General features: G+C 40.2%; 1 protein-coding gene across 1 annotated transcript in view; it reads left to right on the top strand.

Annotated features, from left to right (window-relative positions):
* Positions 1-16,698, top strand: part of pcdh15b (protocadherin-related 15b) — a 799,002-nt gene that overhangs the window by 424,124 nt on the left and 358,180 nt on the right. Inside the window, exons 17-18 of the mRNA XM_059653150.1 lie at positions 13,173-13,366; positions 16,218-16,350. Of these exons, the coding sequence (XP_059509133.1) occupies positions 13,173-13,366; positions 16,218-16,350 (327 nt within the window). The remainder of the gene's footprint in view (positions 1-13,172; positions 13,367-16,217; positions 16,351-16,698) is intronic.

Here is a 16,698-nt window from a genome sequence, read left to right as displayed (position 1 = left end):
AACTTTATTTATACTCCTCATGATTTTATAAACTTCTCAACCTCCTACACTGCAATGAAACAAATCCCAGCCTATCCAGCCTTTCTTTATGACTTAAACCTTCTATGCCTGGCAACATGCTGGCAAAACTCTTCTGAATCCTCTCAAGCTTAATAATATCTTTCCTATAACTGGGTGGCCAGAACTGGACTCAGTGTTCTTGAAGAGTCCTCACCAATATCCTGTACAATTTCAACATGACTTCTCAACTCCTGTACTCAAAGGACTAACCAATGAATGCAAACGCATGTTAAAAAGGCCTTTTTAGTGACTCTCTCTGTATGTGATGCAAACTTCAAAGAATAAAGTACCTGAACCCCTAGGACCCACTGTTCGGCAACACCACCCACTTCCTTTCCTGTTCTATGCTTGCAACAAAACAGAAATAAACAAAAAAAAGTGAACAAAATTAAAACATGCAACAAGAGTCTAAGATAGGGGAAGAAATAGTGTCTAATTGCAGAGTTTTGGAAAATTCCTGAACCACCATTAAGCTAGCTCAGTGAGTTTAAATGAATGATTAGAAATGTTTCAGAGAAGGTTCACCTGACTATTTCCTGGAATAGAGGGCCTATCTTATAAAGAATAGTTGAACAAGTTAGGCCTATATCAATTAGGGCTTAGCAAAACAAGCAGTGATCTTACTGAAGCATAAAATTCTTGAGGCATTGGATAGGGTTGCTACCCAAAGAATGGTTCCCCTTGTTGGAGAGACAACAATGAAGGGATGTTGTTTTAAAAGTGAGACCTCTTAAACTGAGATGAGGAGAATTTTTATTTCCTCTTGGAAGGTTATTGGAGTGTGGAATTCTCTTATCCAGTTAGTAATGTAGGCTGGGACTTCAAATTTATTCAAGGCTGAGTTGGATTTTTGGTAGATAAGCAAAGCAAGTGCTTCGGAAGCAGATGGGGAAATTGATCTGACATGACAAGTAGATCAGCCATGGTCTTATTAAATGATGAAGCAGGCTCAGTTGTCTACTGTTTCTAAGTCCTATCTTCCTCTCTGTATGAAGAGGTTTTTGTTTTGTAATAGATCATCATGGCACAAGACAGTATGGTGGCTCATTGTTTAGCATTGCTGCCTCACAACACCAGGGACTCCGGGTTTGATCCCAGCCTCCCCTGCCTGTTTGGAGTTTACGTGTTGTTCCTGTGTCTATGTGAGTTTCCTCCAGGTGCTGTAGATTCCTCCCATACTCCAAAGCTGTGCTAAATTGCCCAGGGATGTGCAGGCTAGAGGAGTTATCCATGGTTATAGGGATAGATTCAGGGGGTGGATCTGGGTGGGATGCTCTTCAGAGGGTTGGTGTGAACTTAATGGGCTGAATGGCCTGCTTCCACACTGTGTGGATTCAATGATGCGTGTTGTCACTTTGTAATGGTCCATCAATCATACAATGAAGAAATATTGAGATGCTGTGTGAAGTATTGTTGTAAAATTATTTTGAAGTCTAGCACTTTTTTTCCCAAAATCTGGCTTTGGGTCTGACACAAATTATTCATAATTTGCTACTCCCAGTATAGCTTCTCTTGTACTATTCTCTCGAAGAGAATGCTCTGACATTATTTCCAAAGGACCATCCTGCGTGCAAGTGTCTAATTTGTCGTTCTTATCTTCCACAAAGCAGAGTTTAAGGAGAGCTGTAGTCCTCTAGGAACAGCTGATGCCCAATAACTTCTACCACTGTGTGTCAGGAGCTCTCCAGCATATGCAAAGGAGCAGCTTATGTTGTTTCAGGTGTACATGTCAGCCACAGGTCAGTCATTCTGCAGCCATTAGCTTTGCAGTATCTTTGGGTACAAGACTGCTTCCTAGATTTATCAGCTTTTTTTCTGGGTTAGGAAACATTGAGCAATAATCCTTCCAGTTTATTGGGTTATTTGGCCAAGAAGAATGTGATTTGGACTTATGCATTAAAAAAGACAGGTGTCCAACTAGCTGTAGTCTATTACCTTTAACTTGCAGATAAATTTATTCACTTGCTTCTGCTGTCAGATGTAAAAAGAAATCATGCTGATGTTTACTGCAGTTGAGCTTGACCACATTTTCTTCTTTGGTGCTATATTTTAAGGAAAAAATCTATAAGCCTGAGAAATATAGCTGCATGGGGAATAATCTCAGCATCTAAAAGGATGGGCCCAAGTTGCCTGATTCATTGAGCTGTTGGGTTGTAGATTCCTGGCAGGGGCATTAACAGTTATTTGGTAGGACGTGGGCAGCATCAAAAAGAGTTGAAATGGTTTTGGTTATTGTGGGTTGGGGGAGGATGGTGGGTGAGGGTTGAACTATGTGATCATGCAGAGGACTGGGTCCAAGGTCGTGTGCAACAGAAGTCCTGTGTGCCTCTAAGGTCTGCAGGAATATAAGGTCTGCAGGAACCTGCCAACTCCACTTTCAGGTGCGGCACAGTGGGTCAGTGGTTAGTTAAAAATCCATCTGGTTCTCTAATGTCCTTCAGGGAAGGAAACTGCCATCCTTACCTGCTCGGGCCTCCATGTGACTCCAGAGCTACAGCAATGTGGTTGACCCTTAACTCCCCTCTAGGCAATTAGGGACAGGCAATATTTGCTGCCTGGTCAACAATGTCCTCACCGCATGAATGAATAAAGGAAAAAAGAAGTACTGCTGTCTCATAGCGCTGGGAATCTGGGTTTGATTCCAGCCTTGGGCAACTGCCTGTGTGCAGTTTGCATACGCTCCTTGTGTCTGCATGGGTTTCCCTAAGGTGCTCCGGTTTCCTCCCACATCCCAAAGATGCACAGGTTAGGTGGGTTAGTCATGCTAAATTGCCCCATGGTGTCCAGGGATGTACAGGCTAGGTGGGTTAGCCATTAGATGAATGGAATAGGATGGGGGCTGGATCTTGTTGGGATGGTCTTTGAGGGGTGGCATAGATTTGATAAGCCAAATGGCCTCTTTCTGCACTACATGGATTCTATGAAATCAGGTAATAGTATTTTAAACGCTAACTTTCTCAGTTGCAGCATATATTCGTTCCTTAAAGGACTGCTTTTAGTTCACAGGGTGCCACCTTCGAACAGGGGAACCCAATTTCATAGAGGGTGCTTCAAATAAGTGATCATCAAGGTCAACAAAACTGACTTGTACTGTTGTGGTTGACTTGTTGCTATAGTTGAATTAGCAACAGGGTTATAGCCTACATGAGTCTGGATGCCCTGTTTATTTTTACCTGTGATAGCTTATAATGAACACACTCATTTTTCCTGGCATAGGAAGTCATTTAACACCTGACAGACAAACTGTGCACAGTTGAATCTCAAGGATAATTTGCCACATAATTCCACTATTGTGTTGAACATATCATATGATAATGAATTTAGTTTTATCAAATAAGTTGATTAGTAATAATTTCCACCTTATATGAGCCCTGAATTGATTCCACCTCCTCAGTTTTGACATGCTTTCATGTTTAATTTGTCAACTATCAGTGTTTACTGTTAAAAGAAGCAACATTTGCTCTCTGTTTTGTTTTGATACTCTCAATTTTTTGAGTACTCAGTGATTGTGGACTCCAATTCTGGATAAGTTATTACGATCTTGAAATAAAATTCTGTACTGTACTGTCATGTTACCTTTTCGATCATGGTTTAATTCACATCCAAGATTCACACAAATGTTTTCAGCAAAGTAGATATACACATTGTAAGCAAATAATTAACAGGATACGTAGCAGCTCATTTGACTGGCACTACATCTGCAACCATTTATTCCCTCCATCAATGATGCAGTCTAGCAGCATGCACCATCTAGAAGATGGACTGCAGAGATTCACTAAGGTTTCTTAAACAGCACCTTCCAAACCCATGACCACTACCATCTCAAATGACACAGGTAGCAGTTACATGAGAATACTGCAAATTCACCGCCATGCCACTTGCCATCCTTCCTTGGAAATATATTGCCGATCCTTCGGTGTCAGTGGGTGAAAGTCTTGGATTTCCCTCCCTAATGACATCGGAATATACTTACATCAGATGGACTGCCAGTGACTGAAGAAGGCAGCTCACCACCACCACCTTCTCAAGGCAAGTGAGAGATGGGCAATAAATGTAGGCTCAACCAGTGATGCCCATAGCCTACTGAAGATTAAAATAACAAAAATAAATGAAGTACATAAACCGATCATGTTTTACTGTGAAAATAGCACGCTATTACCAGAGTACTGTAACTGGAATTTTGTCCGAGTAAGAATTCTGCACAGAGAGCAAATCAGTTGCTGCTTTTGGGTTCTTTTTCCTTTTATCACCATAATTGCCATTGCATGTGTAACTCTGAGGCAGTATTTAGATTATTTTATCCATTGTTTAGTGAAAATTAATGTGTAGAAAGAAACAAACTACAAGCTGGATATACATATAAAATAAATGAATGAGCAAGTTGCATGTCTCAATGAAAGTGTGTAGGACAGTGCGACTGTCCCAATTGAATTCAATTTCTTTTGATGTCTCTATCACAAAACTCTGCAGCTCTGAGTCATTGAGATGGAGGGTGAGTTGGAGACACTCCAGTGCATAGGGAGAGGTAGCAGTTTGTACACAGTTTTCTTCATGCTTCAGTCACAGCTTTATCGAGAGGCACAGCTTCAGAATGGGGTTGGTGTAACACAGTTTGTAGACAAAGAGGAACCAGTGGAATAGAAAATGAAGCACCTCAGAAACTGATGGCATCCAATCAGCACATTGCATATGCCATGTGTGCCCGTCTGAAAGAAATTTATTTCACATTTGGACCCAAAGCATTAATTTTGTTGTAATAAAACAGAGAAATGTGGTTGCTAGATAGTCAGCAATGATGAAGGGTCAATTGACCTGAAATTGTTAATTCTACTTTCAGCCTACAGATGCTGCCAGACTTGCAGAGTTTCTTCAGCATTTTCTGCATTAATTTGGTTGTTCAGTGCACAATTTGGATTGCAGCATTAGGGAAGAAGTCCCCTTTAAGAAGTATTGGGAACTGGAAGCAAGATTAAATGATAGGGACTTTAAGGATTGTTATCTCTGGATTATCACTCAAATCTTGTTCAAACTGGGGCCATGATAAGCAAATCAAAGAAATGAACATGTGTCTAAAGGAATGCTTGGGAAAGATGAGTTTGATTTCATGGGACACTGGCAACAATATTGAAACAGGAAGGAACTATACTGTTAGGATGTGCTGAACCTCAATTGGGCTGGGACGAGGTTCATAGAAGAATGGTAATAGAAAATTAAACTAGTAAATTAGGGGTGTTGGTGGTACTTTAGGAAGACTCAGATGGAAAATGTAGATAATAGTTTCAGAACAAGGTGAAAGACGGGAACAACAGTCAGAAATGGTGCTTCAGGCACTGCAGATGAAGAGAAAACTGAAAGATTGAAAAGAATTAAACTGATAGGGAGAAACAGTAAATGTGAGAGTAAAACATTGGAGTAGAAAGATACATTGTGGCTTATGGCTCAAAATCATTCTTAGTATGAACACGCCCGAGTATAAGGGATACATGGAATGAATTGCAGTCACAAATATATCTTTGATTACTAAGGCTGAAAAATTTTCAGGACCAAGTAGTAAAAATACCAAGTTGTAATGTTCACAGGAAAGATAGGAGAAATTGTGGAGGGATGGAGTAGCCTGAATGATTAGGAATAAAATCCCTTCAATGATGAGACGATTTACAAGAGGTAAGAGGCATGGATCAAATAAAGAAAGATAAGGATTTAAGATTGTAGTGGGAATTATTTATTAGACCCTGTGGTAGCAACTGTGACATAGTAACTTGCTAAGGTTAGTCAAGCACGTAGTGAAAGCAAAGTGGTTTTACTGCAGAATTTTAACATTTGTATCGATAAGGATGGGCACACTAGCACATGTCAAAAAGATACTAAGTTGCCTGGAAGTTAAAGGTTAAATAAGGGGCCAGATTTATTTAACTGCCCAATGGCCCATGATCATCTGTCAAACATTGCATGATTGAGTTCAACATTAGGCTTGAAAGGGTAACATGTGAAATACCTACTAAAATTCCAGAATCAGCTAAGAATAATGTCAATAGATGAGAAGTTCAGCTGTTTTGGCTATCTTTGGATCAAGGTTATAATATGATCAGGAGTTGAATTGTCCAGGTGAAACCCGATAAGAATATGGAAGCAGGTATTGGGTGAGTAAATGCTGATAAAGATTATTGTAGATGGCAGTTTCCATCACTTGGCTTCTAACTGACAGAAGACTGATGAGACAGTAGTTGGGTGAGTTGGATTTGTCCTGATTTTCATAGATAGGAGATTCCTGGGAAAATTTCTACTTTGCTGGGTAGATGATACTGTTATAGCTATACTGGAATGGCTCAAAATGTAACTAGTCTACAAACATAGTCTTCAGAACTACAGCTTTGGTGTCACCTAGGCCAATAAATATTGATGTGCTTTCAGTCTAAAACTTAAGTATAATTGTCTGAGATAACAAAGTGTAGAGCTGGATGAACGCAGCAGGCCAGGCAGCATCAGAGGAGCAGGAAAGCTGACGTTTCGCATCTGGACCCTTTTTCAGGAATGGGGGAGGGGAAGGGGCCTCAGAAATAAATAGAGAGATGGGGAGGTGACGATGGAAGGTGGGCACTACCCACCCCTCCCCCCCACTGACCAGCCTCCATCTCAACTCCCTACCTTCACTCACCTTTACTGGCTTCATGCCCACCTCCTTGACCTGTTTGGGCAAAGAAACCTGCTGCTGTTTACTGCCCCTGCCTCAGTTGATGAATTAGTACGCCTCCAAGTTGAACATCGTTTGGAGGAAGTGCTGAGGGTGGCAAGGGTGCAAAATGCATTCTCACTCCGATGTCAATGGCCACCACCAAACGTGGCTTGGCTGCAGGGTTCCTAGTTGAGTCCTAAAAGACACAGCTGCCACACTTATTTCTGTGGCAGGTAGTGATGGAAAAACATGCTTGATTTCATCCTGACCAATCTGTTTGCATTTGCCCATGACAATATCAGTAGGAGTGCCCACTGGAGATGAAGTCCCATCTTTGTGTTGAGAATCCCCTCCATCATGTTGTACGGCTACCACCCTGCTAAACAGGATAGACGTTAAACAAATCTAACGACTCCAGAATGAACATTCATAAGGTGCTGTCAATCATCAGCAGCAGCATAATTGTACTGGAACGCAATCTGTAACCTCATGACTCAACAAATCCTTCACTCTACCATTATAATCAAGCAAGGGGGTCAATCCTGCCTCAATAAAGAGTGCAGGAGGGCATGCTAGGAGCAGCACCTATACCTACAATGAGGGGTCACCCCGGTGAAGCTACAAAACAGGACTACCATGTACCAGACAGCATCAGCAGCAAGTGATGGGCAAAACCAGGGTCCCCCATAATCAACAAGTCAGATTTAAACTTTGCAGTCCTGGCACATCCAGTTTTGAATGATTATGTACAGGTAAGCAATTCCGTAGAGCAGGAGACTCTCATAAAGTTCCTCATCCTCCACAACGTGTTAGTCAAGCACATCAATGCAAAAAAAAGGATGAAGAATTTGGAACAATCTTCAGCCCGAAGTGCCCAAACAGGTGATCCATCTTGGCCTCGTCCAAATGTCACATGACTGATGCCAGTCTTCTGCTAATTCAGTGCACTCCATGTAATATCAAGAATGGATTGAAGGAATACTGTAAAAGCCTTAACTTCTGACAGCAGTTCAACAATAGTGCTGAAGACTTGTGCTCAGAGCTTTTGCACCCCCTAGCCAAGCTGTTCCAGCACATCTACAACACTGGAATCTACTTGGCAATGTGGAAACAAAAACAAAGTTGCTGGAAAAGCAACTGAGGAAGAACTGAGGAAGGGTCACTGGACCCGAAACATTAACTCTGTTTTCTCCTCCACAGATGCGGCCAAACCTGCTGAGCTTTTCCAGCAACCTTGTTTTTGTTCCTGATTTACAGCATCCACAGTTCTTTTGGTTTTTATTTGGCAATGTGCAAATTTGTCCGAGTTCGTCCTGTAAACAAAGGTAAGACAAATCCAATCTGGCCAGTAACCACCGTCACTCTGTATTCAATCATCATTAAAATGATAGAAGATGCTGTCAACTGTGTTATTAAGCAGCATTTGCAGTGGACTGACCTGTTCTCCAACACTCAGTTTAGGCTCTTCCAGGGCCACTCAATTACTGACCTAAATACAAGTCTAGATTTAAACATGAGCAGAAGAGCGAAATTCCACTGGAAATTTCACTTCCGCAGGGAAGTGAGAGTGACTGCCTTAAATATTGGGGTCGCATTTGACCAAATGTGACATCAAGGAGTCCCAGCAAAACTAGAGTCAGTGAGAACCTGGGGTGAAAACTCTCTGCTGATTTGAATTAAGTCTAACACAGAGGAACACGGTTATCATTTTTGGAGGCTAGACATCTCAACTCAAGGGCATCTCCGTTAGAGTTCGTCAGCGTAGTGCCGTAGGTCCAACAATCATCAGCTCCTTCATCTCTGACCTTCTTTCTAATATAAAGTCAGAAGCAGGGATGTTCATTGATGACTGCACAAAGTTCAGCACTGTTTGGAAGTCATCATATACTGAAGCAGTCCGTATCTAAATGCAGCAAGACCTAGACAATATCCACACTTGGGGTGATAGTTGGCATATTGCATTTATGTCACACAGTGCCAGGCACCAGCCGTCTGCACCAAGTAAGAGTCTTAACATTACCCCTTGATGTTACCATCACTGAATGCCCTGTTGCCAACATCTTGGGGGTCACTATTGACAAGAAACTGACTGAAGTACACATACCAAAACTGTAGCTACAAATGCACATCAAAGTCTAGGAATCCAGCAACCAGGTAACACTTCTCTGCAGAGGGGGTTCACCAGGATGTTGCCTGGTATGGAAGGTGCTAGCTATGAAGAGATGTTGAGTAGATTAAAATTATTTACATTAGAAAGACGGAGGTTGAGGGGGACCCGATTGAAGTCTAAAAAATCATGAGAGGTATAGACAGGGTGGATAGCAAGAAGCCTTTTTCCCAGAGTGGGGGACTCAATTGCTAGGGGCCACAATTTCAAGGTGAGAGGGGAAAAGTTTAAGGGAGATATGCATGGAAAGTTCTTTACACAGAAGGTGGTGGGTGCCTGGAACACGTTGCCAGCTAGGTGGTAGAGGCAGGCACGATAGCATCTAGACCAGATACATGAATGGGCAGGGAGCAGAAGGATACAGATCCTTGCAAAATAGGCGACAGGTTTAGATAGAGGATCAGGATCAGTGCAGGCTTGGAGGGCCAAAGGGCCTGTTGTTGTGCTGTAATTTTCTTTGTTCTTTGTTCCCCCTGACTCCCCAAAGCTTGTCCACTATCGACAAGGCTGTGCGTCCTAGCTACAAGGTGTGCTGCATTTCTTTTCATGAATAAATAATTGAAGGTGATGTCTTCTTCAGTCAGCAATATTTTCTTGTGCCTCTTTACTGCTGTGATATTAGTCATGCATTATACTGTACTGACCATGATGGGCGCTGTTTTCAATGAGCATTAGCTCAACTTTCTCCACTTTGATACTTGGAAATAAAATCAGTCTACATAATGTTGATGGAAGAACCCTGGAAACAGATAGCATTAGTAGGAACGAAAATATAAATTGCTGGAGAAGCTCAGCAGGTCCGGCATCATTTGTGGAGACAAATCAGAGTTAATGTTTCGGGTTCAGTGACCCTTCCTCAGAACACATTTGCATAGATGGGAGGTCATTTATTCCATGCTGTCTGCGATGACAAACAAAATTTATTCAATTTAATCTCAGATTCCTCAGTCTATAATCTTATAGGTTATGGTGCTTTAAGCGCATAGCTAAGTATATTTTAAATGTGATTTTCATAACCCACTCAATGAAATAATTGCCCCTTATCTACTCTCTGATTCCCTGACCAATTATTTTAAAACCATCTTGCCTGTAACCACCTTGCTCTGGGAAATAGATCCTTCCCAGCTACTGTTTCCCAACTTGCCATAATCTTACACACCTCAGTTGAAGCTCTGTCAACTTCATCTATTTTAAAACAATACTGTTTTACTCATTTTTTTTTCCTTATAGCCAAATTCTGCAGTTCTATCAATATCCTTCTGTCATCTCTCCAATGTGATTAGGTCTTTTTGTCAGTGACTAGGACTGTATCAAGTGGCTTGTACAACTGTTTATACAGTTCTAAAATAATACCCCTTGTCTTATGTCTACACTAATAAAGGTATGTTATTTATGTCACGTCTACTTCAGAGATGTTTAACAGCCACTCCAAAGTTCTAAACTTCTCAATGTTCTGGACTTTTTGTTGCATTTCCCTTGCCTTGTTTGTTGTTCCCAAATTAATTAGCTCATATTTTCTATTTTGAACTCTAGTTACAATTTTTTCTGTCCACCTGATCGGTCCATTCATGGGTTCTGAAATCCTCAGCTTCCTTCATCACAATCAACCTGCACCCAATTTTTATATAATCTGCAAACGTTTTGATCATGCTATCTGCATTTAATATCCAAATCAGTGCATTATACCAGGAAAAGCAGGGCACCAAGCAGAGACCTGCAAAAACTCACATAAATCATCCAATTATTAAAAGCAAAACCAATTCTGGATCAAATTTACTCAGTTTTCCTTGAAATCTAAGGCTGGAATCTCGCTAATTGACCACCGAGCCTTTGTCAAAAGCCTTGTTCAAATCATTATCTCTGTACTGGTAGTTTCAACATCAAGTAAGGCAATATTTCTTGAAATCTTCTCCATTGTTCTGATGGAGCTTGGGCAGGTGAACTTAAGTAAATTGAGCTTGCAGGAGATTAAAGTTGTGGAGTTTGAATGGCAAAGCTGGTAAGGTAGGAATTAGGTAATGTTATGGATATGAAATTATTCAGTTTTGGTTTACGATGTCAGTTGAAGATTATTTCAAAGCTATACACAATAACATTAAGTTTAGCCCGATTACAGAATCACAGCAGCGTTAGACCAGAAATGGACTGACGCCACAACTTGATTGGCATTACATCCACATGTATCCATTCCCACCACCACTGATGCCCAGTAGCAGCAGTGTGTACCATCGATAATATGCACTTTAGAAATTCATCCTTAGCACCTTCCAAACCCATGACCACTTCCATCTAAAAGGACAAGGCCAGCAGATATATGGGAAAACTACCATGTGCAAGTTCCCCTCCAAAGTGACTCACCATCCTGACTTGGAAATATATCGTCGTTCCTTCACTGTCACTGGGTCGAAACCATGGCATTCCGTCCCTGAGGCATTGTGGATTAGTCTACAACACATGGACTGCAGTGGTTCAAGAAGATAGATCACCACCACTTTCTCAAGGGCAACTAAGGATGGGCAATAAATGCTAACTTAGCCAGTGTCCCTCAAGTAAATTTTAAAAAAAAACTGTCTGTAGTGCCATACTGTATGAAACACTTCCTGGGAATTCATGTATACCACATCAATGTTTTACCATCATTGAGTCTTTCTGATTAAGCAACTATCAAGGAATAAAGCTTGGAATGTTGGTTAAGAAGTGTCATTAAGTACAACAATAAACATTTAAAACTTTGTTTTTGCAGCATTTCCTTTGTGGATAAAATGTTGACTTGTCTGAAATCTACAATTTGAATGAGACAGCAACAAATCTTTAGGGTTTACTGGTGTGTTATTGTGAGTGTACAGTTTAACACGGATACTTGTTTACACCTTTCTGATCATTTCCCAGCATCTATTGCCCATCCCTTATTGCCCTGAGGGCAGTTAAGAGTCAAAACCACTGCCATGGATCTGTGGTCAGAACCAGAAATTTCTTTTCTAAAGGACATTACTGTCTTCGACAATTTTATGACTATTACGAGTAGTTACACAGTTGCCATTATGTTTGCTTTCAATTCTCAATTCCACTGAATTCAGACCTCTTCATCTAGATTTGAACCTATATCCGAGAACTACAAGCCTAGAGGCAGATTCTATTGCTCTCCTGTGAAGTGAGTTTGAGGGCAAAGTGCGCAGGAAGATGTCAGATGCATATTCTGCCATCTTCCTGCCTCTGTCTCAATTAGGTCCAAGCCCAGGACAAGAAAAACATTTTCACTCAATCAGTGGTTACGATATAGAAATAATTAGCTGGAAATGCAGTGGTGGCAGGTTCATTAAGGCATTTGAGCAGGTATTGGAGTATTATTTGGATGGAAATAATGTGCAAGTGTAAGGGGGAGAAGAAGCAGGAGATTGGCATCAGGTAATGATGCCCATTTGAAGCTCCAGTGTAGGGGCAGTGGGTCGAATAGCCTTCTTCTGGACTGTAAACAATTCTACAACTCTGTTCCATGTATTGACAGTTTTTGCATCTTGCCACTAATTGAGGCGCTGAAGTGAGCAATTCATGTCTATTTAAAAGCTTTTTCTTGCATAATTGGTGTTCAATTAGAAATGGGTGGAGCCATTCCTATACAGAATACCCGAAAAATAAACCCCTGTGGTCTGTGAACAGCTCTTGGGAGTGTCCTTGTAGTCAGCTGTTCAAACAGGTCTCTGGTCTTTCTGCCAACTCCCCTTCACCATCTCAGCCAGTGACTCCTTCATCATACCCATTACCCCAGTAGCACCCTCACTAACCTGAAATCTGGATCCTTCACTGAGCCTTGGACTCTGGGGTGTTGATGGCAACTGCCACCCACCTACCATTGCAGCTGACAGGAATGAGGAACAACCACCCTCTGGCTGACTGGCAGCAATAATGGTGTTGGGATTTGTGCCCTTGGGTCCATGATCCTGTACATGATCCACTAAAGGCCACTGAATTGACGGACAGGTACATCATCCTCTGAGGATGTGACACGGAGCCTTCCCAGTTTTCCAGCTGGTAGGCAATCCCCAACACCTGGATTAAACTCTTCCCTCCACTTGGATTAAGAAATAATGACCATGATAGATCTTGAGTAATTTTTTGAGCAAATTTGTAATCATGTTAAAATTTGACCTGTCTTAATATTAATTTGCTGACAGAACAATATTGTCGGTTTTTGAATTTGTACTCAGGCAATTTTTTTGTAGCGCTAAAGTTTATCAGTATATTAATATTCTGTTTGATTTGACTGCGTTTCAGCTTACTGCATCTGATGCTGATGAAGAGAAGAATGGACAAATAATTTATGAAATTGTGACTGGTGATGATGGTGACTTTGTAATAAGTAACAGCAGTGGATTGATTACCATTGCTCCTGGAGTTAGTTTAAATGTTGGTCGGATTTATGCCCTTACTGTCAAAGCAACAGATAACGCCAGGCTGGCTGAAAGGAGGTACGTGTTACAAAAACAAATTACCTGTAATGTAGGAACAGAAGGAGTGGTAGCAGGAGAAAGCCACATACTCCCTTGAGCATGCTGCACCAAATTGAATGATCATGTCTGATTTCATCTTGACCTGAACTCCACTTTTCTCTCTGTTACCGCTTAACTTCCCTAACATTCAAAAATGTGTTCACATACCTTGAATACGTTCAATTACTTAATCCTCACAGCTCTTCTTAAGAATATTCCATAGACTCAGAATGCTCTGAAAGAAGACTTTTCTCTTCACCTGGCTTAAATAAGTGACCCTTTATTCTCAAACAGTCACCCCTCGGCCCTTGCTAAATTTTGCTGAAACATCCTCTCAGCATCCACCTTGCAAACACAGAACCAATAAGATTATCTGTGACTCTGTTAAACCACAATGTATATAGGCTCAACCTGTCCCTCTTCAAGAACCAATCTAGTGAGGCTTCTCTGAAAAAGCTCCTGAGATGCTGCTTGGCCTGCTGTGTTCATCCAGCTTCACACTTTGTTATCTAGGCTTCTCTGAAGTACTTCCAGCGCATCTATGTCCTCTTTAAATAAGAAGACCAAAAACTGTAGACAATAGCCATGAGACTGTAATACCTTGTACACTTCCAGCAAGACTTTCTACATTGATATATGTTACAACTGACAATAAATGTCAATCATCAATTTGCCTTCCTAATTATATGCAGTATCTGCATCCAACTTACTGTGATTCATGTATGAGGATATCCAGATCCTTCTATATCACATGCTCTTATAGTCTCTTTGAATTTAAACAATGCTTTAATGTTTTGTTCTGTGAAAATGGATTACTCACATGTTCTCTCATTATTTTCCATCTGCCACATTTTTGCCTTAACTTATCCATATCCTATGGCAGACATATTTTATCCTGCTTTTGACTTGTTTCCCACATTAATGTGTTTTATTAGAATGTTTGACAAAAGTATACTTTGTCCTTTCATTCAAAACATGTATTGTAAATAAGGTCAGGAGTCACATAATACCAAGCTATAGTCCAACAGGCTTATTTGAAATCATAAGCTTTGAAGTGCTGCTACTTTGTCAGGTGAAATAATTAGTCGACTTTTACACTGTATATTATAAATAGTTGAAGCTCCAGCACTGATTCATGTCATCACTGTGGTTCAGTATACAAATTCCACAATGACTCATCTGCTTCAAGCCTTCCACAATCTTCAGGACATTTGTTTATCTTTTATTTCATTTTTGTACCATCCTTAATTTCCTTGGTTGGCCACAAATAATTTATCCTTCTTATAGAGTCTTTCTTTCTCAATAAAGTTTTTCTTCAATAAAAGTTGTGAAATATCATATTAAATGCATGGATGATATTGATCTTTATTGTAAGAGACCATTTCAGTGATGTTTTTTGCTGCAGAATAGCTTAATCTTTGACCTCTGTTGACATAATGGTGTGAAAACTCCCCCTCAGTAGCCATCTCACACGGAACATCACTGTTTATTATGCACTTCTGGATGCCTTCTGCAGTAATCGTTTAGTGTGGGGTGAACTTTGGAAAGGAAAATAAAGTTGACGGTAGAATCGCCCATACTCCAAGATGACATATACTTGTATTAATTTAGCAAGGAAGGCACTTTCAAACATCATTGTAGGAGATAGCTGTTTTGACTTTGCACAGATGTTCAACTTGTGATATATTATTCACAAGTGAAAGCATAACTTGACTCCAGGGCTTGTTTGACTCGTCTCCTCCAGTTTCAAGTCAGGCTCTGTCTCGAGATTGAAGCTAAATTTGCATTGTAACTGTGACGCCAATACAGCATAAAACCACAACTCATTCACATTATGGTATGTTACAGACCAGGCCGGACCCTCTCGAAATATTGTAAGAGGGTAGCCTAAGCCCTAGCCTTTCTTATTTTAAAGGTAAATGTAAAGTTCTGTGTTTCAGATGCAATTCAATTGGTCAAACTACTCAACATTAAGCAAAAACAATTTTTTCAAAACACGATAGATAAAATGCAACAAAAGAAAGAAGAATTTCGAATGACTTAACTCTATCAGAAAACTTGATAGCATAATATAGATACAGTACCAATTTCAAATTAACTGTTCCAACATAGTAACATCCTAATAAATACACCCCTTGGCACAAAGGCAAATCCAGAAAACAGATTTTTTTCACAAACAATGCCCACAGTAGGAAGAGAAACCCCAGCTTTTAGCTGTAACTGAGAGAGGGGGAAAATAGCTTCTACTTCTTCAAGACTCCAGCAGCTTCTGCTGAATCTAGAAGCTTAAAAATCTTGAAAACCCAGTCTGTGAGAATTGACTACATCCAGCCAGGCTGCTTCTATTGTTCCAACTTTAAAAAAATACCCAAGGCCTCTCAAACTGTTTACATTACCACAGACTGCTTTTCACTTGTTGTTCAATCTCTCCCTTAAATAAACCAGGACAAAATATACCACTTAAAGCCATGGCATTGTCATAGGTGTGAATACGTCTTTAAAGTCATAAATGCAGAAAATCTGCTGAAGAAGGAGCTTTGACACACCAAGTGATCTCTTCTATGATTTTTTGAGCTGTTTGTCAATGCAGCTATTGTATTTTAAGAGGATTGTATGACAGATTAATGTTATGTTTTTTTTGCCATTTTCTGGAACTGAATTGTTAATTTTATAGTCCTCCAAATTCAAACAAAGCAATTTTGTCACAACATCAATGCAAAATTTTATTTTGCCTTAGTTCATTTACTCAGACTTCCTGTAGAGTATTTCAAAATATTGGATATGTACATCATGCAGTTTTTGATGCTGCAATTCTGTTTTTTTTTGGCAGAAGCTCAATTACTACTGTTTATATTGAGGTTCTTCCTCCTAACAACCAGAGTCCTCCAAGGTTTCCACAAATGCTGTACAATGTTGAAGTGAGTGAAGCTATGAGAACAGGGGCAACTTTACTGAATTTGAGGGCAAGTATATGTTTCTAAGCCACTTATTTTTCTCTGTTGTTTAAAGCAGTGAACGTTTTGTTGGATCATTTTGTACAGAGGATTTGAAATTCATTGGCTGCCGATGGCATATTTTTTTAAACTCTATAAATGTCACAAAACTAGGAAATTATTCAGTATTTTGGTCAGATGGGGTCTCACCAAACCAATCATTTTTGCTCCCGGATCACACATGGCTATTTAAACAGCTGTTGAAAATAACAGAAGGGTAGCAATTGATAAACTTTATACCGATGATTCAATATCAGTGTTAACTTAGCAAAAGATGTCAGGAAAGGAAACAGAATTATATTCCAGTCTTAGAGATCA

This window comes from Stegostoma tigrinum, chromosome 20 (genome assembly GCF_030684315.1).
Source record: "Stegostoma tigrinum isolate sSteTig4 chromosome 20, sSteTig4.hap1, whole genome shotgun sequence".
Lineage (NCBI taxonomy): Eukaryota > Metazoa > Chordata > Chondrichthyes > Orectolobiformes > Stegostomatidae > Stegostoma > Stegostoma tigrinum.
This window is presented reverse-complemented; position numbering and strand designations above follow the sequence as displayed.